Source organism: Mizuhopecten yessoensis, unplaced genomic scaffold, assembly GCF_002113885.1.
Source record: "Mizuhopecten yessoensis strain PY_sf001 unplaced genomic scaffold, ASM211388v2 scaffold3575, whole genome shotgun sequence".
Taxonomy (NCBI): domain Eukaryota; kingdom Metazoa; phylum Mollusca; class Bivalvia; order Pectinida; family Pectinidae; genus Mizuhopecten; species Mizuhopecten yessoensis.
Window position 1 is genome coordinate 699,187 of NW_018405113.1, and position 27,540 is coordinate 726,726.

The 27,540-nt window shown below is 33.7% G+C and overlaps 1 protein-coding gene across 4 annotated transcripts; it reads left to right on the forward strand.

Annotated features, from left to right (window-relative positions):
• The first annotated feature begins 4,539 nt into the window (after positions 1 to 4,539).
• LOC110447710 lies at positions 4,540 to 27,018 on the forward strand. 4 transcript variants are annotated; one of them, XM_021493579.1, is made up of 7 exons: positions 4,540 to 4,607; positions 7,467 to 7,622; positions 8,260 to 8,303; positions 10,748 to 10,809; positions 16,795 to 17,055; positions 23,485 to 23,743; positions 24,376 to 27,018. In XM_021493579.1, the coding sequence occupies exons 5-7, from the start codon at positions 16,948 to 16,950 to the stop codon at positions 24,651 to 24,653; spliced, it is 645 nt and encodes a 214-aa protein (XP_021349254.1). In that variant the 5' UTR covers positions 4,540 to 4,607; positions 7,467 to 7,622; positions 8,260 to 8,303; positions 10,748 to 10,809; positions 16,795 to 16,947; the 3' UTR covers positions 24,654 to 27,018. The 4 variants fall into 4 exon arrangements, with proteins under 4 accessions (XP_021349254.1, XP_021349256.1, XP_021349255.1 ...); XM_021493581.1 differs by lacking the exons at positions 4,540 to 4,607; positions 7,467 to 7,622; positions 8,260 to 8,303 and adding an exon at positions 9,710 to 9,846; XM_021493580.1 differs by lacking the exons at positions 4,540 to 4,607; positions 7,467 to 7,622; positions 8,260 to 8,303; positions 10,748 to 10,809 and adding an exon at positions 16,571 to 16,676.
• The last annotated feature ends 522 nt before the right edge of the window (positions 27,019 to 27,540 follow it).

Sequence of the window (27,540 nt, forward strand, 5' to 3'; positions counted from 1 at the left end):
CCTGTATTATTATTAAAATGATAGTGGATTAACAAATTTCATAATATTACAAAGGCACTACAAGCTCTTTGATATCTTAAGGCGCCAGTTACCATTTGATAACTTATCAAACAGAGTGCATTATCTGGATAAATGTCGCTCCGCATGGCTATTTCTTTTATCATTTGCATTGCTCTTCTATTTTGACAATCGTGGCCAAAGGTGTCGTTTGCCTGTCAATCATCCAGCAGTGTCACTGCATGTCACCGATAAATACAGCTGTGTATCAACTCATCAGCCTCTCACCTCAGCCCACCTGCTCGGCAAGGAATGCTGGGATCCTAAGCGTATAACAGACCCCTCGGATTTTATCTATTGTTCAAGTGCTGTACTTGGCCAATGTGCATACTGATCACAACATTAAAGGAATCTTAAATTTAAAATTGTTTTAAACATTTGATAGTCATACAGACGTTTGTAATGTTTTGTTCATTCATACTATGTTGGCAATTCCTACTTGCAGGAGGAAACAAATATGAAGTAATTTGATATTTTTTCTAGTTGTTGGACTGGGTCTCCTTTATCATATCAGTGTAGAATGTTGTGATTTAACATTGGAATGCAACATGACATAGTCCTCTTGACGTTTTATATTGGATCTATAATGTGATAAGTACCTCGTACAGCTCACGACTATTATAGTTTAAGATAAAGTATTATTTCAGGATAAAAATAAATCCTTGATTTCAGTCAGTTTTTTATGAATGCGTTCCATATAAATCACCCTACGTTTAGCATTCTTCAGTATCGTAGTTGTTTCAAATTGGATTATTTGGAAAAACCTATCATATACATTTCTGTACTTAACACCGTCAGTTTGTCACATTGCTAATGTTGCCATCCGGGAGTTATCGATACATTTCATCACAACAGGAGATGAACAAGTTGACAGAGAAGTAACTCTGAGCTACAAAAACTGCTTTTTTTTTGTTGCTTCATCTCCTATGTATAAAGGAGAAAACCCCAAGTCAAAGATGGAACACTTCCTCGCCATTTAAGCTGATGCAGAAGTATCCTTCACCTTAAATACTATATTTAAAATAAATTGAAGGAGACGTTTGATTTTGATATAAAAATGTTGGATGCTGATAGTGTATAAAAATAAAATAAAAACTACGTAGAACGGTGTCTGATGTCATGAGGATATATTATCGATTTATTTACATAATAATAAGATAAAATCGGTGAATTGATTGAAATAATTAAGCTGTGTAAGTTTTAAATCATGAAATGCAAGTGCCCTGCAGTATATCAGTCTATCAGTTTGTTTGTGGGTTGGTAGATATTTTGTAAGTAAATAAGTTTGCTTTCATCGAATTCTCCATTACTCCATAATTACAATCAAATAGCTATGTTCTGTGCAAAGTAGTAATACAGATTCAATAGACATGAACGGAATGCTCATACGCTTTAAAGAACTCTTTGTTTGTTTGATGACATCTCAGAAAAAAAGAAATTAAAAATAAACACAACAAAACAAATTGTTTTGCAAATATCAGTTGTTATTTATTTATTTTTCTCATTTCGTTTTCTACTCTGAGCAAATTTCTTTTCTATGCTAGATGATCAATACTCAAGAATAAAGACTTATCGTCAGTGTTAAGTTGTCATATACATTGTAATAAGGTCCAAATCATACAGGGTCAAATTCTTATAATATTTCTCACACAATATGATTTTATGGTAACCGAAGCAGTTGAAATATTTTCATTCATAATGTGATTGAAACCCTGGGAGAGACTCTTTTCTTTGATGAATTCTTAATCCACTTTCTTTTTGTGCGAAATATTTTCTTTCAAATAACATCAAATAAAAAAGGCTTTCAAATTGTGTTCAATTTCGATAACTATGGGATCGATAAATTGATCCTCTGATGACATTCTGCAATTAATATTGCCACGTTTCAAGTCACTTATAACCAAGCCTTACATCAAGCTTGTTTTACAATTCAAATTTCATTGTAGGATGACTTTGCATTTATTTAATCGATAGATGTAATATATAATTTTATCAGGTATAATTCTCTTATAATTTTTCTAATATGCGTTTTATTATTTCTGTAGAACTTGTAATTCCTATAATATAAGGAGGGTGATCTTTTACATTTATTGCATCTATAGACATCAAAGTGCACGCTGTGTATTGCACTCATAAGATAAAGGACTTTTGTCTGTCTTCCTTTGTGCACGTCTTAAAGATGGATGTGCACTTCACCTTTTAAGTATCAAACTTCAGACTTACTCAATATTTACGACTTTAGTATGTGCTATACATCAGAAATCTGGATAAAACAGTCACGGAGATAAATCCCACATTACAGTATTGATAATTGAGTTTTAAAGCGTGTTAGAGGGGTTACGTATGTTTGCTGGGTAACAGAAAAGCTGTTTACAGGGGGGTACCCCATGCCGAATAATCCCGAACTCGTAAATACAGTTCTCTTTACTCTACCGTCTCTATATAATTCGATAACTGATTATCTTAACCAGTCTTTAACAAAATGTATATCTGTTTACTATTTACAAATTTTTAAATATTTCTGTATTTCCTTTCTGTTGGTGCCCGTTTTGAATCTGCATTAACACAGATATAGATTTAAGATTCAATATATTTACCATATTCTTGATAAAACATTTTTAGGTTAGATTGTCCTTAAGCTAACCAGACTTTAACATGTGGACACAGATGTACAAATACTGTGATCACCTATTTTACTGTAACTGACCAAAGGTCAACGACACTACATGTGATATAAAGCAGTAGTGTAGCACTGGGCTTGTACTGAGGCTTTCCTACACGACCAAAGGACAATAACCCCTACATAGACACACATACGTGAGAACATTGACCGCTTAAGTCCAACATAAATATTATGATTATACGTTTGGCGTTCATAAGATTTATGGTTTAAGTGAATTCAAATACCCGATCGATTGCCGACCTAACAATTGAGAAATTTGTTGAGAATTTTATTTGACAAATATATTTGTCTGTGTGAGATATCTCCTTATACGACTGTCACCTATATTTCATTAGAACGGAGATAGTTGTAGTCAAGTATGTATTTTGTAGATCATTCACCCTCGGGTATTTATCTGTTTAGCCCAGAGTCTTCAATAATACTACTACACAATTACAGACAGGTAATAATTAGAATATTTAGTAGATACGACATGTTGTCAAATAAAGCCTTAAAAGGAATAGGTGTTTCACATTGAACTGTGCATGGAGTGCTCAACTGCTTCACTTGATGTAATATTGTAATCTGTTATAAAATACAAAATTCGTAATATCAAAAGATATAAATGCGTCTGAAATGAGATTTATTGTACCTAGTGATGTTCTTTCATATACTTAACATTTATTCCGAGCTCAAGTTTTCTGCGGTCTTGGTTTTTTAGGCAAATATTTGGGTTCTTTGTTGGCACTTAACGCTTTTTGCTACATTTCTGCATGTGATCCGAAATACTTAGGAACTGGATTTTTCCTCCTTTGATCTATGGTAGTAAATCTTTCTTAAATGGACGAAAGGCCGTAAAATGCGGTAAAAGTTTACTTTGACTTTCTGCATCAGCAAAAAATTAGATTTTTTTTTTTTTTTTTTTTTTTTTTAACTTTTTAATGATTATTGTGATGTCTACAACTCAGCAATATTGATATCAGAAGGGCAAAACATTCACAGGGTTTATACGCTGTAGAATGTTTAACATCAAATGCACATCAACACAGAATAAATTTAATTTCTGGCGATTTTAGCCGTTCAGCTGTAAATATATGGCATGGCAACTATCATCTATAAAAAGCTGCCAGTTGACAAATGACGTCGGGTTCTAGAAATGTACACAGCAAGTGCATGTTTTAACTAAACATTGTATCAGTGAACACGATTAGTATATTAGCTTGATAAAATATGATATGATAATGTATGATATGGGTATTGTACCTATAACGATCGATTGTATTTTACACTACATGCATCATAGTATTCATATTTGTAATTGTGTGCATACATTTACGCGTGTGTATGATTTAAGCTATGGTTATGGTTTTCCCTGTCCCTGTTCTGTTGTGTGAATTTCTCTTATATTAGGAGAACCAGCACACTAGGTTGAGTAACCGTAGATGTGTGGGTGTATGGTTTGTTTGTTATGAGTCCGTATTTCGAACAGCTCAATTGCCATACAATTTTAATACTACAGAACAGGCACAATTTTCAGCGAAGTATTATGAGCACGTGCATGTTATATCGTATAATTGAGTATGTTTATACACTGTTATATCATAATGTAATATGTGTTACAAATAAATCACAGTGAGGTTTAATATAATCGTATATTTACGAATCATATGATTAATGTCTATCTCAATTGTTAATGTATTAAACGAACATTTCGTATTATCTATGAGTCTATACAGATAGTACTATCTATCAATTTAGGTCACCTAGGAATACATATTTATCAGTGATTATATAAATAATAACTTATTTCTCATTTGTGAAGGAGGTCGGGTTTTAGAAGAGTACACACATGCCGTCAGCGGATATACACTATGTACCAACGAACAGGGTTTGTATATTAACTTGATAATACAGAAGTATGCATCTCTGGGTCTGGATAAGGCTATACACGAGTGAAATGTTAACTATGCTATACATTTATGCTCGTGTGTATAAGATTATACTAATGTGTATACATCTACTTCAGTATGTGTATATCAGGTTGTTATTATTTATCAATAGAATGAAACGCAATATAAGGTTCTGCGGGTGACACTGTGACGTCACTAGATGTCTAACCATTGTTCGCAGAGCTCATTTGTGACTGGAACTTGTAGTTTGTAATCTTATATAAGATGGGAAACGACAATGGGTTCCGAATAATTCTTGCGCTATTTCAGACTGTAGTAACGTGACGTCAGTATTCATTCCTTGGCTTCGTTTAACCGCCATTTGTTTCTTTGATTCAAGTTGCGGAAAGCAATTAAATGTTGATATGGGAAAAAGATAAATATTATTTTCAGAAAGCATGATATGCATACACAGATGGACTGTATCAGTACTAATAAGTAATAAGGTTATACCACACATCAAATGTCATTATGTTGTATATGTGTTTATTTGGTTATCTTTAATGTTCATCAAATTCTCCTTTTGTGCTATTCAGTAGTAATAATTGTACATAAATGTTCAAACGTTTTAATCGTGTTATAGGAAATTTAAGGTTATTAACGTGTAAACGTGACATAAGATTATACTCACTCGTGCGTATGTGTGTTTAGGGTTTATTCGTATATGTGTGTCAGATGTGAATTGTGTTTGTTTATGCAACAGATTTACTGGTGTTGATGTATGTTTCATCTTGTATATCTGAAGACATATCTACAATACGTAGATGACACCCTGTTATCAGAGTAATTATATCAATTGCAGATTGTGTTATGGAAACACGTTTAATACCACGTATCGGAGCTGTATTAGCTGTAGGTTTGAATTATTTGAATAGTGATTCCTCTGCTAAGGTCGCCTTATACAACAAATTGCATTGTAACGTCATAGGCATGGAAGATTTCATATCAAGATGTTAATGATTCTTAGTTAACGTCAGCCTAGTAAAGTGTATATTCGACGAATACTTACAGCCAATTTTGGTTGTTAGATAAACAGGATCATACGTGTCCCTTTCATGAGAGTCATGAAACTTTTCACAGTTTCTTATGTGCGTTTTAATTGTCTCATAAGAAATTGAAACTCATGTTAGACACTCTCTATAAGAACGAATCGTATGATGTATGATTTTTCAATAAAAATGGGTAATAAGCGCAGACGTAAAGGTAATTGAACGCTTCAGTTATTTAAAGTACTTCTTTGATTGCAATGACATATTCGAGCGAAGCTTTTCCAACGTTTCACATTATTGTTCCACTTCGCCAACACCATCAATAATTCCAAATCACTTAGTAATACAATGTATCTATGTGTCCCTGACCACATCAATCATAATATTTTCCCTTGGTTAAGGAGGATGATTGTTTAGACCGCCCAGCTACGAGGAAATATTTGTGATCAATAGGTATATGTGATATATATCAAAATATGTGTCAACAGTTTGGATGAATATTTTAGAATGATTGAAGCGTATTATGTACTTTTGACCTGTTTTTGTTACTGAACTTATAAAAGCGTTCGGAAATAATGCATTTATTAAGTGACACACGTGATTCTTAATTACATAACCACATGTCAAATCTCACGAAAGACATTGTCTATGTAAATTGGGGGATTGGAAATTATACATATATCGCTAGAAACATAAAAAAGGAAGCACCTACTTAAAAATTTAAACTGTCGATCAAAAAGTCACTCAAAGTAACATTTTAATGCCGCAACGTTTGTCAATTTCGTCCATTTGGACTGTTTAGTGCTGCATTATAACACAATATCTAACACTGAAATTTAGCCTGGTAGGAGAAGTGAAAACGTGAGTTTAGTACAGACAGTTGCTCGTCATAAGTAACATTGGTCATGGAATAAACCGGATATCAAACTAATGAAAAATTAAGTATGAATCATGTTCGTGAGTATAAGACCAATCTAATTACAAAATTATCGAAGTCACGTTACCTTTTAAGCACTTAAATAGTCATGGAAGCACATTTAATTTCGTTTGATACGGAAAAAAAAGATATAATCAAGACATTTGTATATATCATGAATTACATAACCCGGGATTCGAAAAAATTGAAGAAATATTTAATCAAAGACAAAACGGCCACACTTAGCCATTTTTTTCTTTACATTATTTTTTTCACCTTCGTTATATGTTTAATCATCAAACACGACATTTGTTGTTTGGTTCTAAATATAATCTACTGATGAATATAAATGGTAAATAACCATCAGCAATCAAATAGTGTTCGTGTGTTTCATTTCACCGAATATCGCGCCAGAGGTAAGACAATGCACCTGACGTCATACATTTGTATACTTAAACATGGAGTTATGAAACTACAATGAAGATATGAAGACATTGAACAATTGGCAGTGGTCATAATTTATTTTCGTAAAAATTCACATAAATAAATCCGAGAATTTCAATTCGATACTTTTTATATCAAATTAAAAAAAAAAGTTTTTCTATTGGCAAGGCCTCACAAAAGGGCACACGTAGACATTATATATTACACACAAAATTGTTATTTTAGTATAGGGTGATGTACTGTTACACAATATTAGTTGTTTTATTTGCTGTTGTGTATACTTGTAGCTAAATATAATATGCATGATGTCTAATGTATTTCATTTTAAAGTCTGAGTGTTTTCGTTCAATTAATTTGCTACCCACGTACAAGTGCAAAATACACAATTTTAAAATGATTTTCCCGTTTTTATTTTTCCTCTGTTATTCCTGTTGTCTTCAACTTACCAGACGCCGACATCGACAGAGTCACTAGCGTCCCTTCGCACGGAGAATACTTCTGACGACGTCAAAGCAAGGATGACAATATCACAGGAATAGGTCGGTACTTAGATGTGATCGCCTGAATTCAAAGGAAGGTGGAAACTTGACTGAAAGTAAAAACGGGTAGGAGTTCTATTATGATATATAAATTAATATGAATAATTATGAATACGTAAGTCAAATGATGGAGAATAGCATCTAGTAAAGTATTTCGTGAAATTAACAGTACCAGACTGTCACTGTAGATTATTTAATCTTTATTTAAATATGTAACAAAATAATTAAATATTTAAGTATAGCACATATTTATGAATTTAGAAGTTACACATTAGATGACTTGAGTGAGTCACTTATTACGACCGCACGAGGATGCCGCTAGTCCTAACATTTATCAATTGGTGGTTAAATATTAAATATGTATATAATATATAATGCTTCTATGACTTTTTTGATCGATAGGTTTGCGTTCGATACAGTCATGATATAAAGTGAGTTTACATATGTGGTTTATCATATTTCCTTCGCATCTCCAATGAAAGCAAACTTAGAAACGAGTTATTTTGGTATGTGCTCGGTACGTAAGCTTAATACGTGTCCCCAAGTGCATTTGGTATTTTTTTTCATTGTGTTGATGCATTGAAGACAAAGTGTGCTAAATTGGTGTCGCGGACGCCTTTTAAGGTATTGGAGATGAATAGTAATTTGTGTACAAATATGTGTCATACTTGGTAAAATCAATGAATTTCACATTTTTGAGTAGCGGATATCGGCATAGATTTGACATGACCTCAGTTCATATAAAACGTAAGTACTTTTATCCAATTGACTTGTTTGAATAGACCTCATTAGGCGATACTTAGTATTTTCATAAGAAATTCTAGGATCCGATTTAAACATTAATTTTACATCAATCATTTCATTTTCAAATATAGAGTACATTTGATTTACCTGATGGGAATATACTTATATGAAATGTAACATACATATCTATAGATGTGGTACAGTACTAATGACTCACACAGAAATAAGTTACCTACATATTGTAATGGACACACCTACTACTCTGTTCCTCTACATTTATAAAACCATATGTATTTACCTCCGAGCGTGCCATTGCGTCGGTAAAATTAATTCAATCTGTTAAAATCGATGTATTCCGTTTACCTTTATACACACTTTGTGTCATACATATAAACGGAGTCGGAATCAACTATCGGTAATTCCATTATTTCCTCGTTTGGATCTTCAGACGGATTCCACGTACCAGGTATATATGTTTACCTTTATGCATTTACCAATACCAATAATTCGTTTGGAGAGCAAAGTTATATAAAAACATTCTGGTAATAATGGATGGGTTACCTGTCGATATAAAAGGTTAATACAATTATTAGGGCCCCAAAACTAACACTAGGCGTAGTGATGATAAACAGAAAACAACACTGGGCCATGTGGTAATCATCAGGATGTTCAGCTTGAAATTCGACTATGAACTTCATACATATTATGTGAAAGAAGTTTCCATTGATCAAACATTCGTTTGTTAAATCGATGAGACATTTCCTTTAGAGGTTGTGTTTTATACACAGTGTTTCATTAAGTACACGTGGAAGTGTGGGTCGGTATGCGAATGAGTTTCATCTTTCATTGAAGGATGTATCTTATCTACATGGGATTTTAACCATTGTTTTCTTGATATAAATTGTACACCATAAGGTAAGAATTCAGTCATAAATATAATTGTTTGACATTTCAAAATACATGTTTATGCATTTTTATTAAACAAATTGAGAAAAACCGTTTCATATATGCTTGATAACGTACAGCATATCATACAATATTTGTATTGTATGGTTACAGATTATGCTATGATTGTTAAAACTTTAACAAACATGGCTATTACTGATTACTTTGATAGTTGTCCATGACAGGCCATTTAGAAAGAAAGTTGTAGAAATTATAAAAATAAATACTAAATCATAACTTTGAAGAAATCCTTATATTTTGAAAAGGTTTTTTTATGAATTATACATGAAAAGATTATGACACACGCGGCGTCGTTTGGTTTACATTACCTTTTCTTTCCTCAGAAGCAACATACAGGCATTGATAAAGCATCAAGTTTATCGTGATAGATGCCTAATACTGACTACTAAACTATCATTTATTTTTTATGTCCTCTTGAACTTCGTTAAGGACATTACAGGGTCGTCATCATGGCTAGATTTCCATCTTTGGTGTAACATTGTGTCAGTGTTAAAAAAGGATTAAGGACTTGCTCATTGTATCGTTGACCTTTGGTGGCCTACATATTTCCCTGGAGAGATTATGGAAGCTGTCGACAAATGTAGGAACCTCTTACATTTACCCTTGTGTCTAATTCATGTTAGTTGTTTCACGATATCCTTCCTTTTGTTTTTGTGTCTTTTTCGGTGCCTGCTATTGTCTCCAAAATTGGCTCGAGCTTCGATTATTCTGTTGTATTGACAATGTTGTATATTTTCAATAACATTTTACTCTTTGAATGAAGGCCGATATTAGTTCTGAACTTAAACTCCCAAATGTATCGCAACTACTCAACATTATCTGTAAGCTGGTTTATGGCACGAAAAAGTAAATTTGTGTTTGTTTTGGGAGTCGTAAGACTTTGTGACCAAACAGAACACTTTTACTGTCTTTACCTAGCCTTTCTATGGGGTTTTGTGAATTACAGTCTGCCTCTTTTACCTGTACGTCCGGTGTTTACTTATCTCACCTGTAAACAGATTAGGATTCGGAAATTGGTGGCCACGTGTGGTCAACTTGTATTATGAATAATTATACTGTAGATATATTAGGGAGTACCATACGTGCCAGCTTCTTCAATTTGTATTCTTAAACATTGCCTATATGTGTGTAAAGGTGATACATCTGTACGTGTGTATTGGTATCAACATGGCCGCTAACGAAATAAAATTTTAAAAAATCAATATAAAAAATCATATTGAAACATCACCTTCTAATTCTATTGTATGCTAACAATGCTTTTCGCGTGACCGGTTTACTCTAACACCTAAATCCAGCTGTGTATTCTATATAACAGACAAGGTATTCAAATAATGTTTACTAACACTGAGATTGAAAGGCCGCGACTAAGTACAAACACTTCTTTTAAGCTACCTGTACATCTAGCTTTCTTGTTAGCATAAAACAGTTCGTCCATTTTCTGTTAATATTAGTAAAATAAATATACACATCTATCATTTCAGGAATATTCTGTCCCCGATGCCATCGTATGTATAGCGAGCAGACTGGAAACAGGAGCTGTGTGGTAAGTACTGCATGTTGTTTATACTATATCTGATTGTAGGAGTCTGGTTACTTGGAAAACTTATCGGATTGAGGTTGTCGTTACCGGTGGCAATGTGTAATACTCATTTTATGTCACTTTCCGCTTTACACATTTACTAGTCCCGTTACTGGTTTTGGTGATACTAGTAAGTTTTAATCTCTTTCTACACATGTAAATCCGTATCATTCGTTTTTTTCTGTATTTAAGTATATGTCCAAATCATGTTAACACAAGAAAAGAAAATCAGGCATACAGAATGACAACTTTAAATTGGCTCTCACTGACGAACATTTACGCATCAGAGACATTATACATACAATATACGTTGTAGCATGTTAACTGATACATATCACACACAGATAGGAGGTTTTCTGAACATCCGGATATACACAATCACACGGCATTTGTGTATAATTGTATTGTTAAACGTGGGAAGGATATGGATAGTAGAAAATTGACATTCATATCCTGTGTGAACTTTAAATTTAAAACTTTCACTTTATATCACCATATATATAAATAAAAAAATAAAAAACCATTTGTGCCAGATGTCTAACAGGGCAATTGGCATGCATCAATGCATTTATGAAATTTATAAAATCAAAAAAAGGTTTTAGACATCACGTGATATATTTAATATAAATTACTATCTTTAGAACAAGTATCTTTTATATGGAAAAGATGTCTATGGTAGTTAATATGGGTGACACCAGTAACCACCAACTCCTCACAACAGCAGAAAAAAAACATGGAATAAATGTAATAGCGAATTGATGACTTAAATGACGAATGAATCGTTCCCCGTATAATGTATCCCCGGTACCAAGATTTGTCACTAAGTCGAATCGAAACAAAATATTATTAGAAAGTTAATTAAATACATATAAATTTACAAATTCTATTGCAATGCGTTTAATCTACAAATAGTTTTGAATGCTTCATTTCTTGAAGAATAAAAATGGTAAGTGCGTAATAATAAGGTATAATAGTTTTCATAACATACCCGATACTAAATAGAAAACTTTACTTTAAATTATGAATTTAATATGAAAACTCAATACACCGTTAACTTCATTACAAAATGACACTGTAAAACATAATTGTCACTGATATTGATTTTTGAAATAATTTGGGAAGATAAAACTGTTTTAATAACATAACCAAAACACTTCAAAAATCTGGTCATCTAAATAAGGATTTTATTTTGCTGTTCTGCGAGATTAACGAATTGAACGTGTCGTATAGGAAATGTTTCCCCCGAAATCTCAAAATCATATCAACTGATCTATACAGGAAACTGGATGATGTTTATTTCTATCACATCTAAAGTAATGTATACATTTGAATTATGCTTAAATTTAAGTATATCGAAACAGCGCTTGGTTAGAATTAAAGGGAAGGAGAAAGTTATTACTTAAAGGTATAATGTTAATGTTTTTTTGTGGGATCAGAAAATCAGAAAGGAAACAATAATCAGCAACCTTCACTTTTTTTTTATAGATTTTGTTACTAAGTGCCAATGATGTCAACGTTCTGATGACCTTAAGTCGTCAAAGTTAATACGACCCAGTGGAATACGATCTGGTGCTGATACCTAAACATACATTAAACTATCGATACCGATCACCGTGCCATTAACATCGAAAGTGGAATTGTCGCTATATTCATCCTTTCAATCTGCAATGTCATGACTTTTACGCTCGTGAGTCAAGGTGGAACGAGACGGACTATGCTAACTCATCACTCGTTTTATACTTATATGGAACTGTTTATATACAGTACTATTACCAGGGGAACACTTATATACTATTTATAATAGTATCGAAATTATATGCCCTCACTACAAAATATTACAATGTGCCTAAGTGGTTTTTATTTTATGGTGTGCGTGACATGTAATTAAATGTGCTACCAATTTTATCATGGTTCAATAATAATAAAGAAAGAAACTAAAACATATAAAAATATCCATATATACGACATAAAAGATGTATCATGAAGAAAGAATGTTTCCTTTATTACTATTGATGAACAAAATGGTAGTATGATAAAGAAAATGTTAACTTTATTAAGCTGTTGTGCATAGCCATACTCATTATTTAATTTGTGTTTCCTTACTTTTCATTTAAAGTGATTAGTTTGTGTTTTGCTAACCATAGGAGCTTAAGGTATTCTAAATTCAAGGTTCATGTGTTTTATTTAGGTTGTTGGTCAGCAGAAGCGTGTTAAAAACTTATGAACCTGCTTTCTACTCCATCTACGTGTTTTTTTATATTTTGGTATATGGTGTCTCTTTAGTTTCTATATAAGTTCTGATTATGTTTTGTTTGTGTATCCCCGCCGTGTGTCTCCTTAGTTCCTTTAATGATTTCTGATTATGTTTTGTTTGTGTATCCCCGCAGTGTGTCTCCTTAGTTCCTTTAATGATTTCTGATTATGTTTTGATTGTTTATTCCCGCCGTGTTTCTCCTCAGATCCTATATGAGTTCTGATTATGGTTTTATGTATCCCCGGCCTTTCTCTCTTTAGTTTTTATTGATTTCTGATTATGTCTTTGCGTATCCCCGCCGTCTCTCTCTTAAGTTTCTATTGATTACTGATTATGACTTTATGTATCCCCGCCGTGTCTCTCTTTAGTTTCTATTGATTTCTGATTATGTCTTTATGTATCCCCGCCGTGTCTCTCTTTAGTTTCTATTGATTTCTGATTATGTCTTTATGTATCCCCGCCGTGTCTCTCTTTAGTTTCTATTGATTTCTGATTATGTCTTTATGTATCCCCGCCGTGTCTCTCTTTAGTTTCTATTGATTTCTGATTATGTCTTTATGTATCCCCGCCGTGTCTCTCTTTAGTTTCTATTGATTTCTGATTATGTCTTTGCGTATCCCCGCCGTGTCTCTCTTTAGTTTCTATTGATTTCTGATAATGTCTTTGCGTACATATGTATCCCCGCCGAGTCTCTCTTTAGTTTCTATTGATTTCTGATTATGTCTTTATGTATCCCCGCCGTGTCTCTCTTTAGTTTCTATTGATTTCTGATTATGTCTTTGCGTACATAAGTATCCCCGCCGAGTCTCTCTTTAGTTTCTATTGATTTCTGATTATGTCTTTATGTATCCCCGCCGTGTCTCTCTTTAGTTTCTATTGATTTCTGATTATGTCTTTGCGTATCCCCGCCGTGTCTCTCTTTAGTTTCTATTGATTTCTGATTATGTCTTTATGTATCCCCGCCGAGTCTCTCTTTAGTTTCTATTGATTTCTGATTATGTCTTTATGTATCCCCGCCGTGTCTCTCTTTAGTTTCTATTGATTTCTGATTATGTCTTTATGTATCCCCGCCGTGTCTCTCTTTAGTTTCTATTGATTTCTGATTATGTCTTTATGTATCCCCGCCGTGTCTCTCTTTAGTTTCTATTGATTTCTGATTATGTCTTTATGTATCCCCGCCGTGTCTCTCTTTAGTTTCTATTGATTTCTGATTATGTCTTTATGTATCCCCGCCGTGTCTCTCTTTAGTTTCTATTGATTTCTGATTATGTCTTTATGTATCCCCGCCGTGTCTCTCTTTAGTTTCTATTGATTTCTGATTATGTCTTTATGTATCCCCGCCGTGTCTCTCTTTAGTTTCTATTGATTTCTGATTATGTCTTTATGTATCCCCGCCGTGTCTCTCTTTAGTTTCTATTGATTTCTGATTATGTCTTTATGTATCCCCGCCGTGTCTCTCTTTAGTTTCTATTGATTTCTGATTATGTCTTTATGTATCCCCGCCGTGTCTCTCTTTAGTTTCTATTGATTTCTGATTATGTCTTTATGTATCCCCGCCGTGTCTCTCTTTAGTTTCTATTGATTTCTGATTATGTCTTTATGTATCCCCGCCGTGTCTCTCTTTAGTTTCTATTGATTTCTGATTATGTCTTTATGTATCCCCGCCGTGTCTCTCTTTAGTTTCTATTGATTTCTGATTATGTCTTTATGTATCCCCGCCGTGTCTCTCTTTAGTTTCTATTGATTTCTGATTATGTCTTTATGTATCCCCGCCGTGTCTCTCTTTAGTTTCTATTGATTTCTGATTATGTCTTTATGTATCCCCGCCGTGTCTCTCTTTAGTTTCTATTGATTTCTGATTATGTCTTTATGTATCCCCGCCGTGTCTCTCTTTAGTTTCTATTGATTTCTGATTATGTCTTTATGTATCCCCGCCGTGTCTCTCTTTAGTTTCTATTGATTTCTGATTATGTCTTTGCGTATCCCCGCCGTGTCTCTCTTTAGTTTCTATTGATTTCTGATTATGTCTTTATGTATCCCCGCCGTGTCTCTCTTTAGTTTCTATTGATTTCTGATTATGTCTTTATGTATCCCCGCCGTGTCTCTCTTTAGTTTCTATTGATTTCTGATTATGTCTTTATGTATCCCCGCCGTGTCTCTCTTTAGTTTCTATTGATTTCTGATTATGTCTTTGCGTATCCCCGCCGTGTCTCTCTTTAGTTTCTATTGATTTCTGATTATGTCTTTGCGTATCCCCGCCGTGTCTCTCTTTAGTTTCTATTGATTTCTGATTATGTCTTTATGTATCCCCGCCGTTTCTCTCTTTAGTTTCTTTTGATTTCTGATTATGTCTTTGCGTATCCCCGCCGAGTCTCTCTTTAGTTTCTATTGATTTCTGATTATGTCTTTACGTATCCCCGCCGTGTCTCTCTTTAGTTTCTATTGATTTCTGATTATGTCTTTATGTATTCCCGCCGAGTCTCTCTTTAGTTTCTATTGATTTCTTATGTTTAGTTTGTGTATTCCCGCCTTGTGTCTCCTTAGTTCCTCTATGAGTTATGATTATGTCTTTGTGTATTGCTGCTGTGATATATTATATATATATAAATTGCTGTTCTTTGAATGAAGTTTGTGAAAGAAAATCAGAAAATATATATATTTTATGTTATCCTACTTACATGGAATACATATGTGAATACCATTTTTAGATTACATTTACGCCTACATCTCGATAATTACTTGCGCATGGAAAGTAAAAGATAAGGAGATGCGGACTACGTTTCTGCTTGTATATCATGATAACGTCTGATACTTTATAGGAAAACCAAATAAAAAAATAGGTCAATGCGATGTTATATGAGAAAAAACAATATCCAGGACATGTGTATTTGTTTACATCAAATTGTCTCGGAATATGCGTGTTTCTGTGACATTCTTCAAAGGCTTGAGGCTGTATAACAGAACACAAGGACGCAGACGTTTCTTTGTCAGCATTTATTCTGTACAGTTATAGACGACAGGAAATGTTATCTTTAAGATTAGTATTATGTAATATAAATTAACTCCATTATATTGTATTTTGGCTATATCAAATGAAATTCATAAAATAATGTTATTGATCATAAGGATGTTGTTATAGGGTTAAAGCTAACCATGCCTTTTACTTGTATATTTTGCATTACATCACAGCTGCTTCACATACCAGAATCGACAAATTATAATTTCATACATGTATTCATGCTTAAATTTTGCTCTATCTCTTTCACATCGTTGAGTATGGTAAGCATTACTATCACCGTTAGATGACCCCCGGTGACCTTTAGTGTTGCTTTAGTAATACGAGGTGAGGGAGGCGGCGCTCATTCAACTCCGTGTGTAACGTAATAACTGCACGCAATAAGCGTGCCCGTGAGTACACTGACATACATACATACATACATACATGTATACGAAAATTAACAGCGTTTTTTGTTATCTGTTTGTGGTTAATTTGCTATTGATGTTGCTGAACCGTAATACGTATCAGGGTAAACGTGTTTATCAACGGACTCCGTGACTTTACATATATATGGTAATAGTAAGTAACTCTATATATTTATGAATGACTAATTAATTAAATGGTGATGAACCTTTAGTATAAACAATTTTATGGACTAATTTCGTGACTATATGCTAACTAGTTTGTTTATTTATAGGGAGGAAACTGGAGTGAATAGGGTGCGATAGGACGTTGGTTCAGATGAGGAGTTTGGACCGTTGTGTACATGTTATATATATATATATATAACACAAGTGTAAGGAGACAGACAGTATTGATAAAAGACTGCTGCAGTGGCTGACAGCAGCCGATGAAGATGATGATGGAGCTTAGTGACAGAGTAGAGAATGTGTCAAGGGACTACCTCGGACTGGTTGACAAAGTCAACGATAAACTTCGGACTCTCAGGGCTGACCTGGTAAGTACCCGGATGAGTTGGCTCCACAGATTTTTTATCTTATTGTACTAATAATTAAAATGATACAAGAGACTTAACGAATTAAATTGCAATGCTTAGTGAGTCCTTAGTGAATCCATATACACTTTGAACGTTTAGATAAAATAGTCGGTTTTATGTTATCGGATTATTTTGGTTTGTGGGATAGAGTATTACTGTTAAATAGCTGTCAATAAAGCACCGATGTTAACGTGTTAATGTTAGTGGTATATTGTAGTGCAATTGTTTATTTAAAAAATCGTTGGAATTATGTACTTGGCAGCTTGGTTTAATCAATTTGTTATATTGTATGTTTTTATGAAATATTGTAAGTGGTTCTTTATACTCAGTGTCAGCGACATACAAAGTTTGGAACGATTGGCTGGTTACCTGAGATCGGTAGCGATATATCAATGTATGAATGTACATATGAATTACAACTTACGACCATACTTACATTGATAGATGAATCTGATTCTCGTTTATCAGATTTAAGAATACTCCATCGCATTGCGTGCATATAGATGCAAGCCGATTTGAAAATCAATAGATATTTAATCACAAGATATCTTACAAAAGCTAAAGACACGATTGATTTTGGCATTAAGGCACGAATGCCTTCTAATCCACCTCAGATCCGAACAGATCACGGCACTTCATATGAAATTGAATACTAGACTGTGGTCAGCGATTTGCCGAAGGATAATGATCAATGATGCTCACACGTATTGTCTGTTCTGATGCTATCTGTTGTTGTGTGTGTATATTGATGCTCCGACTAGGCCTGACTGTTTTATATAGGTTGCTGTTCATCAGGTTTAATGCTTAAATCTAGATGTCAACTAATGCCTTTCAAATGTTAATTTCTCTTTTACAATTACAATTCTTTATGATGCATATGTATAACAACAGCAAATGGAAAACTCCAACAATGGTATTGCAGGCGAACCATATGTAATAAATCGTTTAAACTCCCGACAAAATACACCGTCAGGGGTCGCGTCTGTTCCTATTGTACATGCATACCAAAGACAATCGAAAACATTATTTTTAATACCTTTTCAAATATCATCAGTTTCTTTAAAGTAATCTTAGGCTAATTATAATGAACGTGTTTGTATCCACGTTATTAGACGTACACTTGTGAGAATGTGCTAATTGTGGGTATCATGTTGCACTATACATCTATATCGATTTTCATTAGTAACACTTATTGTTTTCATCGATCAGTAAAAAGTCACTATAAGACTTAATGTCATAACGCAAATATGACGTCACAAAGTATCTTAAGGTCGTGTTGCGCAATAATGCCACATGTAACAATAAAAAATAATAGAAAAACGTTTCACTTTCGGAACAAAAATCATTGTTTACAAAACTATCACTGGCACTTTAAGGTTTGCGTGCCAATGGTTTACACTTTCAAAAAACACAATCATGTGACAAAACCTCACTTTTTCCAAAGAAAAATTACCCACATCGATCAAATAATCTAATACAGATGTACTTTAGCAACAAAGCTGATTGTATAATCCATTAACTATACAGCTAGTGTCGTACAAAACGCATGTCGGCTCTGCCTTATTGTATTAACATGTGGTTTGTATCACTAAATCTGTAGTGTTTGCTCGTCAGTGGGGTGCGATACGATGTAACATAAATGTGCAGGCTGCTACTTATGTTGGTTACATAACCACCAAACTGATTAACACCGATAAACTATATCTTTATGATCAACGAATGTGGTATAACCTTTATCGCTATAGAAACCGATACCAAGACTGGTATTATACTTGTGACTATTACATACCAAAACGATGGTAGTGGCCCCACATAACCACCGTTGAAAGTAAAGATACGTTGGATAAGTAAGCAAATTGTATGTCAATATATAACAAGATAGGATGTTCGCTCATAACAAAAGATCTTCACTACAACCATAAACAATAATTATAAAGCTGTCAGTGTTTAAGTTATTGCCAGAAACCACTTCTGTTGAAGAAGGAACTGGCATGCTATGCACATTTCAAGGACGACACACTTATATCTACGTAGTCTTTGCTGCAAAAACGCAAACCGAATTCATCATTATAACAGTAACGCGTGCGGCATTATCTTTCTATGTAGGCTCCTACGCTACACAGTATCAGGCGTCACCCAACAATGAAGTATCGTAAGTGTGTTAAAAACAAATATCAGAAGACAGGTTTCCATTTTGAACTACATACTTCCGTTCAGCGCTGAGTGTTCCTTTTTTTGTTTTCATGGCAAATTATGATATTTTAAGGGAGTTTGATATGTGAGGTTGATATATTTAAAACATAAAAATATCAACATTTTAAAAGAAAAAAATGTGCTATACAATATGGAATAGTGCCATAGTAAAAAAAATAAACTGTCATAGTGAGGTATTGTTTTTCCCCTCATGAGCGATTAATATAGCTAATTTCGCACATAAACAGGATTAAAAAAAGGGAGTTGAACTTTCGAACGAAAGCAATTTTAATTTGTTATATTGCCATTTTTAGCATGTTTTTCAAACTTCGCAGTTATTTTTCTATTTTAAACAAGATATTTCTTGCAATTGATGGACCAAAATGAAAGGTAATGTGTATTTTAGTATTTAAAATATCTATGATATGTTGTGGCTCTATTTTAAAGAGCAAATAGCCTATCGTAATGAATGGGTAAGTAACCAACGCATCTCTTTGTGAATAATACAACCCTACAGTGTTCCCCAAAAATTGTAAAGCAAAACCATCAAAACATCCCCATGTAATTAGTAGAAGTATCCGAAACAGTGTTTAGTTTCTAATGTTTAAGGCAGTGTTTTGGCAGTCTCCACGGAGCAATTAACACTATGTGGGTCAGTGTCTGCTGATTTCGCAACGGCTGTGGGTGCACTGCCAAGTTTATCTGTGTTAAAACCCCAAAAAACAGGCTAGGGCGGAATCGACATTGGTTGTGATTTTTACATTATTTAATTAACACGCAGCGAAAAATATATACCAGTCGACCAACTTGTTGATCCTTCTTTGGAATGTACTGTTTGTTCTAATGAACATGTTAAGTGATATGAACAAGACGCCAGTTCGTTTTCAACTTCACTATTAATATACTGGCCGCTGGCCATTTACTGACCAGTGGTCGTGGTAATGGAACGAAAATACTAATTCGCCTAGTCACTATGTTTTTTTAGACCAACGTGTGAAGTATTCGTTTTGTGTTATACTTACTATCAATTATTTCGACATATTTGTATGCTAAACTGCAAACAGCTATTTCGTATGGTTCATACTTTTTTGATAAATATCTCTACCATAAACCAAAGTAGTTATAAAACATTTTCTCATATCTTTACACATTGACGTACATAAAAACATAGAATTTAGTAAGGTTTCGGCGGGCTCCAGAGTAGTCTTTTTTATGTTTATATAAAAACACAAATGTTTACGTTGGGGAAATTGAAATGCAATGTCGACACGCCTAAATTAAAACACGTTCTCTCTTAAGTCTAAGGAATTCCGTTATGTATTCCCACGCTGAAGAACAGGAATACACCAGATTTATATGACTAATTTCTCTAGCAAATAGGTGAATACATTGGGTTGTTATTATAATATTAAAAATACACAAAAAGCTCATTATTTTCGACATTTAATAGATTAACCTTTTCAAATCTCTGACGATATAGGCCATATAGAAGAGGTATGATGACGTGTGTAGATAACGAATGAAAGCTTCTTGTTATTAAGTATCAGTTGATGGAACTTTATTCCCTTACCCTTTAACCGGGCACCCGTGTTTCACGGTATAACGAGGACTACTACGTCCCTGATGGCATCTTATGTATTCTAGAATGCTTAATTAATTATTTTACCTCACGTGCTATTAATTATGACAATTACACGAGTATGATGAAGCAATTTTTCGTTTTTGTATTTGCATGGAACAAAGATTTTCATATTATCATATCAAAACATCTTATACTAAAAGAATAATGCTTGTACCGTTCTCTCCCTAATTAACATGTACTTACGATTACTGACAGAAGACAACACTACAGGGATCTGTTCTAAGGGATGTTTAATTTTGCCACTTTTTGAATGATATCTCACAGTTCTCTACATAAGATACAGACACTTTATACAAATCAATGATATGGATATGTTACCGCAGAATGTAACCTGTTATTGTTACAAGACTTATTAGACACATACACCAAAAAACTAACATGTGCTTCACTTTTTGGTTGGAAACCTCGGTTTCAATTATATAAATGAATGATTTTGCACATAGTTATCTTGCTGCTAAAAGTCGATTGCGAAACATATTTGCCTTTTCTGTAATTGCTGTCTGTTATAAGCACGAAACAGGTGCCTTTATACGTTGAATCATAAGCACGCAGCCTTCGTACTGTCGTCACCGTATTATATATCACAATAACAGATATACATATTCTGATAAAACCTTATTAAGATGAACGAGTTCAGTTTCCATTTTGAAATTGTATTTTTGTTATAATATTTTTTTTTAAATGAATGCTTTCCTATATATTCTAACATTTCAATCTTCCATGAATATTCTATGATTATAGGACAAAATATTGTCGGATTTTAGGTCTGCTTGTCTCCTTATTATTCGATTGTCTTTGATTTTCATGTACAATAGGAACAGACGCGACCCCTGGCGGTGTATTGTTGTCGGGAGTTTAAACGATTTTATTACATATGGTCCGCCTGCAAATTACCATTGTTGGAGTTTTCCATTTGCTGTTGTTTTACATATATATTATAAAGACCTGTCGGAAACATACTTGCTTACACTCAGCACTATTCAAAATTACATTATCATATCACTGTTTACAAGTATTAAACACTCATATGAGTTTACTCTAAGCGCTCTTATTAGTTTTGAAAATCAAACCTGTACATGAATGTCGCTTCACGTCATTAAACATCACTTAACTTACTGTATTTTATTTACTTTTCTATCAAACAAAAAATAAGTGTTTTGTATAATTTGTGGTTCATTCAGGTAACAATACAATCAACATACAAAGAATAAAGCTCATTGGTGTTTTTTTTAGAAATCCATGGGGATGTTTCTTTTAACTTTTTCCAATTGTAACAATTATTCATAATACAGTATATGCACATTTGCGTTTGATGCAAACAGTGATGCACATAGCAACGCTTAGATACCACCAGGTACAGCAAACCAAACAAATGTGTGGTAACCGATACAGGAACTAAATCCTTGGGTAGACCATCACATAGGCGGTGAAATGCCTCAATATTAAATAGATGAGTTGTTATCAGGAACTTCGCTAAAACGTGACACTTTTGTATGTCTCCGTGTAATCATTATAATTTAGATTGCTAATGTAACGAATATTTACAAATATCATAAGCCTCATGATTATTTTCATGATCTCTTAACGAAGTCTAAGAAGAAAATTGTTTAGTTCATGTAACCGACATTCCAGCATTTTAGATTAAAGTTTCATGGACAAAATATCCCTTAATGTTGTTACAAAGGCATAGCTAATTATATGTTACCCAAATAGCTGCGCAGCAGGATGTCGAACTATCATAAGTGTACGTACACATACTTAATTGCACAGTAACCCAAAGTAGTAATACGCACATATTGATATTGGAGGGGCAAAATCCCTGTCGATTGTTAGAGAGGCGATGCTCGGCGAGTTACGCTATTGCAGTTGGGTTGCTTATCGGCTGCTCTTTAAACATCCCCATCAGTTCAGAACCACCGACATAATTAACATGTTTAAGAACTTTCTATAAATACATTGTCTGAATTCATGTAGACATGGAACGCAGTGTGTCGTGTTTTGTCATTCAGCGAAAGAAAGGAGAATGTATAGCAGTGGTCAATTACTATGTAATGATTTTTCTATTGCTATGATCCCAGAAGTACGTATGAACTCACGCGTAATGAATATCAAATCACGTGCGAGGGACTACAATTCCCACTGATTGTAATTGTCGTCTGATAATATATAAAAATGCCGCTTTAAGGTTCAAACAATGTAAAATCGTACGAAAAAAATAACAAAACATCCTAATCCTGATTCAATCTATTAATTCTTCTTTTCAGATGACTTGACTTTGTTTATTTAGTAGACTGTCAAGACAACAAATTAATGCCTCATATTTTGCCTTTTGCTGTAACACGACACACACCATGAGTAATATCACTGCCTGCGGATTTCTATATGACAAAACTTCATCTAAACTGATAGGTTTTCCTTTATAATTAGACGACGTCCATACACCGCAGACTTATGCTTCTGTTTGACGGTTTCTTTCAGGTGATATACACCTTATTGTATTTCTATCTGTAGATTTTTATGACGCGATCTGATCTAAACTGTTTCCTTCTCGGTAGATTTCTATGCGACGACAGGATGTAAAGCTCCTGAAACAGCTTGTGAACATCAATGACGTCATCCAGGCGATGTATCAGCGTGCCAAGGAAATTCGGAGTGATGAAGACGACGAAGCAGATGAACCCCAAACTATGCGGCCGACAGATGTCTGGAGGGCAACGAGCAGACGAACGCCGCTTGTCCGTCAGCAAAGCGTGCCTTACTATTGCGGGGCACCGCGGACATTTACCGCTACTAGTATGGGGGACAGTATGGAAGGTACGGTCTGTTTTATTTCCATTGAAGAATATGTTAAAGCTTCATAAAACCATTTTTCAATGGAAGAAATGGAACTTTTTCATCACTGTGTTAGACTAGCAATTATTTCATGTGAAAGTTACATAAATAATTGAAAGAAAAGAACTTGATTTGATGATAATATTCATATCACTTCAATGATCTTTAAAGAAAGCATGACACACCAAAACATCTAAAAATACTATTAACAAAGAAAGAAATGTTGATTGATATTAACATGTCGATAAACGTTAAATCTCTCTGTCGTAGCAAAGGCTTACTGAACATTTCTGTTTATTGACGATTATCAAAATGAATTGCTAGTCATCTTCCAATTGAACGAAATACTTAAATATATAAACACTGTATCGGAATGATCATGCATAGCAAAAACACACTGTATGTTAGCAATGGAAGTGCTTTTGAATTTCTTAATTTATCGAATATACAGGTATTTTGACGTTTTATCACAAGAACATTAACTGTAACGTTATGTAGTGAAACATCTTTGAGTATTACAACAAATTGTAGTATTTTATTAATGTATTTTTTTTAGTTCGATGCACAAAGTTGAAAGTGTTAGGTTGAACTTTATCCACATTGGCACATTTCAGGGTTGGACGAGATTGCGGATGATGACCCGTCCCTAATCACCGGTGACGTCACAGATGACACAGACAGTTTATTCTCCAGCTCGGGAGCCATAACCGTGCCATCTTTCACCAAACATTACATCCGACAGCGCGCCATTTCTTGTGAAACGACTCCTAACGAGCAAAATACTTTGGATGATAGTCATTTTGAAAATATGTTAATGAAAAATATTCAATTATGGAAATTTTCATTACATAAGAATTCTGATAATGAACCTAACATTTTACAAGTAAGATAACAAACAAATAGAATTAAGAGTGTAAAATATGCTTAATATAATTATATTTTTTCTTATTGACATGTACTTTGATGTTATGATTAACATATATTAATTACAAAAACCATGACTTTATTCAAAGTCAATACAATTTCACAGAAAGCTTTTCGTAAAGATACTGTGACTGTGAGTTCCATTTGGAAGGTTATTATGAATACACTTTTTCATACTGCGAATTATGTAGACTTTTCATCATTATATCACTTTGATTTTGCATGGTCAAACATATTGTTTTTCCACAACGAATACACAGTGTTAGCATTTTCGCAAACACTGCTTATTGTTATTATACAAAGTCTACTATGTCGATGATGAAACGAAATTTTTAATGGTAAAATATCCAGATATTATTAAACAATTATGCATGCGCGTGCATTTTTATTATTCACCAACAAATCTTCCGAAAGCCTTCCCTTAATGTCAATCTAAACAAGTTAACCCGGTTACACTATTATTTACTAACAAATCTTTCTAGAGCCTTCCATTCATGTCAATCTAAACAAGTTAGCCCGGTAACACTATTATTTACTAACAAATTTTTCTAGAGCCTTCCATTCATGTCAATCTAAACAAGTTAGCCCGGTTACATTATTATTTACTAACAAATCTTTCTAGAGCCTTCCATTGATGTCAATCTAAACAAGTTAGCCCGGTTACATTATTTTACTAACAAATCTTTCTAGAGCCTTCCCTTAATGTAAATCTAAACAAGTTAGCCCGGTTACACTATTGTTTACTAACAAATCTTTCTAGAGCCTTCCATTGATGTCAATCTAAACAAGTTAGCCCGGTTACACTAATATTTACTAACAAATCTTTCTAGAGCCTTCCATTGCTGTCAATCTTAACAAGTTAGCCCGGTTACACTATTATTTACTAACAAATCTTTCTAGAGCCTTCCCTTAATGTCAATCTAAACAAGTTAGCCCGGTTACACTATTATTTACTAACAAATCTTTCTAGAGCCTTCCATTGATGTCAATCTAAACAAGTTAGCCCGTTTACACTATTATTTATCAACAAATCTTCTAAAAGCCTTCCCTTAATGTCAATCTAAACAAGTTAGCCCGGTTACAATAGTAGGTGTAGATGTAACCATTATTGAAACATGGGTTACCATAGCAGTTGACATTTCTTTTTTTTAAAGAGTATTTGTTAAAGATTAATGTACAGTGTTCATAACTTACGCGATGTTAGGTGCGATATGGAAGCCAGTATATAAATATGTTTCTAGTTATTTAAAAAAAAAATCAATTATTTTCACGATTTTAAAAAGAAGCCTAATGGACCTTAACGCTCGCATGGTATTCATGAGCTAAATAAATGGCAAAAGATGAACAGGCATTGTAAAAGTCACAACAATAACGGAAAGTTATATCACTCGGATTTTGGTCAAAACCATAAGATCATCATTTGAATAAAAAATTCATCAAATAAACTTCATAATTTACTGATTTTAAGTTTAAAAGGGTTTCAAAATGTTGGCCATGTTAGCTAATTGGATTGCAAATCGCTTCTATACATGTTACATCGAAACAAGACTCCAATGTTTTTAATTATATTCTATCCGTAGAACTTGATTTTAAGGTTAACGGATGACAGAGAAAGACGGTTGCAATAGGTCACATGATTCCCATGTGCGCTAAGAATACCACGTTAAATGGAAATGCATGTGAGATAAAAATGCAAAAACAAAATATCCTTTCCATTATGTAAAATCTCGGTAATGGTAGATGTAAAGGTATTTGGTCCGAACGTACAGGCAGATTACCCATCCTTTAAATGAATGGCTGTTAATAACGGTATTCATACTTGAGTTTATATTGAGATTGTAGATCTTGATAGTAAGTCCTTGCTGTAACGAAATATTTGAAAAGTCGTTTAAACGAGACATCTTGAACTGTTATGGCCGTACATGACGATAGTTTTGCCGGCATGAAGTGTTACCATTCCCGCTCTGAAAGTGAGCTTTGACTGAAAAAGAAGTTTTTTTCTTAAAGTGTTACACGTACGTCTCATGATGAAAATGTATCGACATCATCAACCTCTTTTATAAACCTTCAAAAAGTTAAAATATTAGTTGCATCTGTACTCACTAAGTGTAACCGGGCTACTCTAATGGGTGGGGTAACAATAATGGGTGTTCACATGTATGACGTGTCTTTGACGAATTGTCGAGTGAGGGGACATGCGTGTATTTGGTTTATATTTGAAGAGTTATACAGTTAACATCTATATCAACTGAAAACAAATCTGCTTAAGCTGAATATTGTTTTTCTTGTCTGTCATGTTTTGATTTCATGTGTTGACGAGCGTTGTAAATATATTGGTGCTGTTGATTGATTGAAATAAACATCTGGTATATATATGGCGTCAGTGTCCAGTGTTGAGCCTGTGTTGCGTTAACAACCAATACATGAAGCGTGTTGGGATTTGAATAGAGAGTGTTCTACCAAATATCGGTTATAGATACCAAATGGTGGACCTCCATCAACAGTGTGAGGATTTAGCAAAATATTAACGGTTAAGCATTGAGTGATAGAATAGCAGGGGGCCTTATAGTGAAGGATTTGCACGCAAACAATTCTCAGTCATCAGGATGTCATAGGCATTACATGACTTTTTTTTTTGAAAAGCAAAATAATAGCCTTATGTAAATAATTTGATTACTAGGATAAATATTTTTCTGAAATGTATTTAAAAAGATTTGCGACATATAAAGTTTAAACTTAAATCACACCTAAGAATACATATGTATATATAGATATTTGATAGCATAAATGTATATAGTTATAAAAATATGCTACAATTCTATGCATAAGTTAGTATCGGAACGACAACACAACAG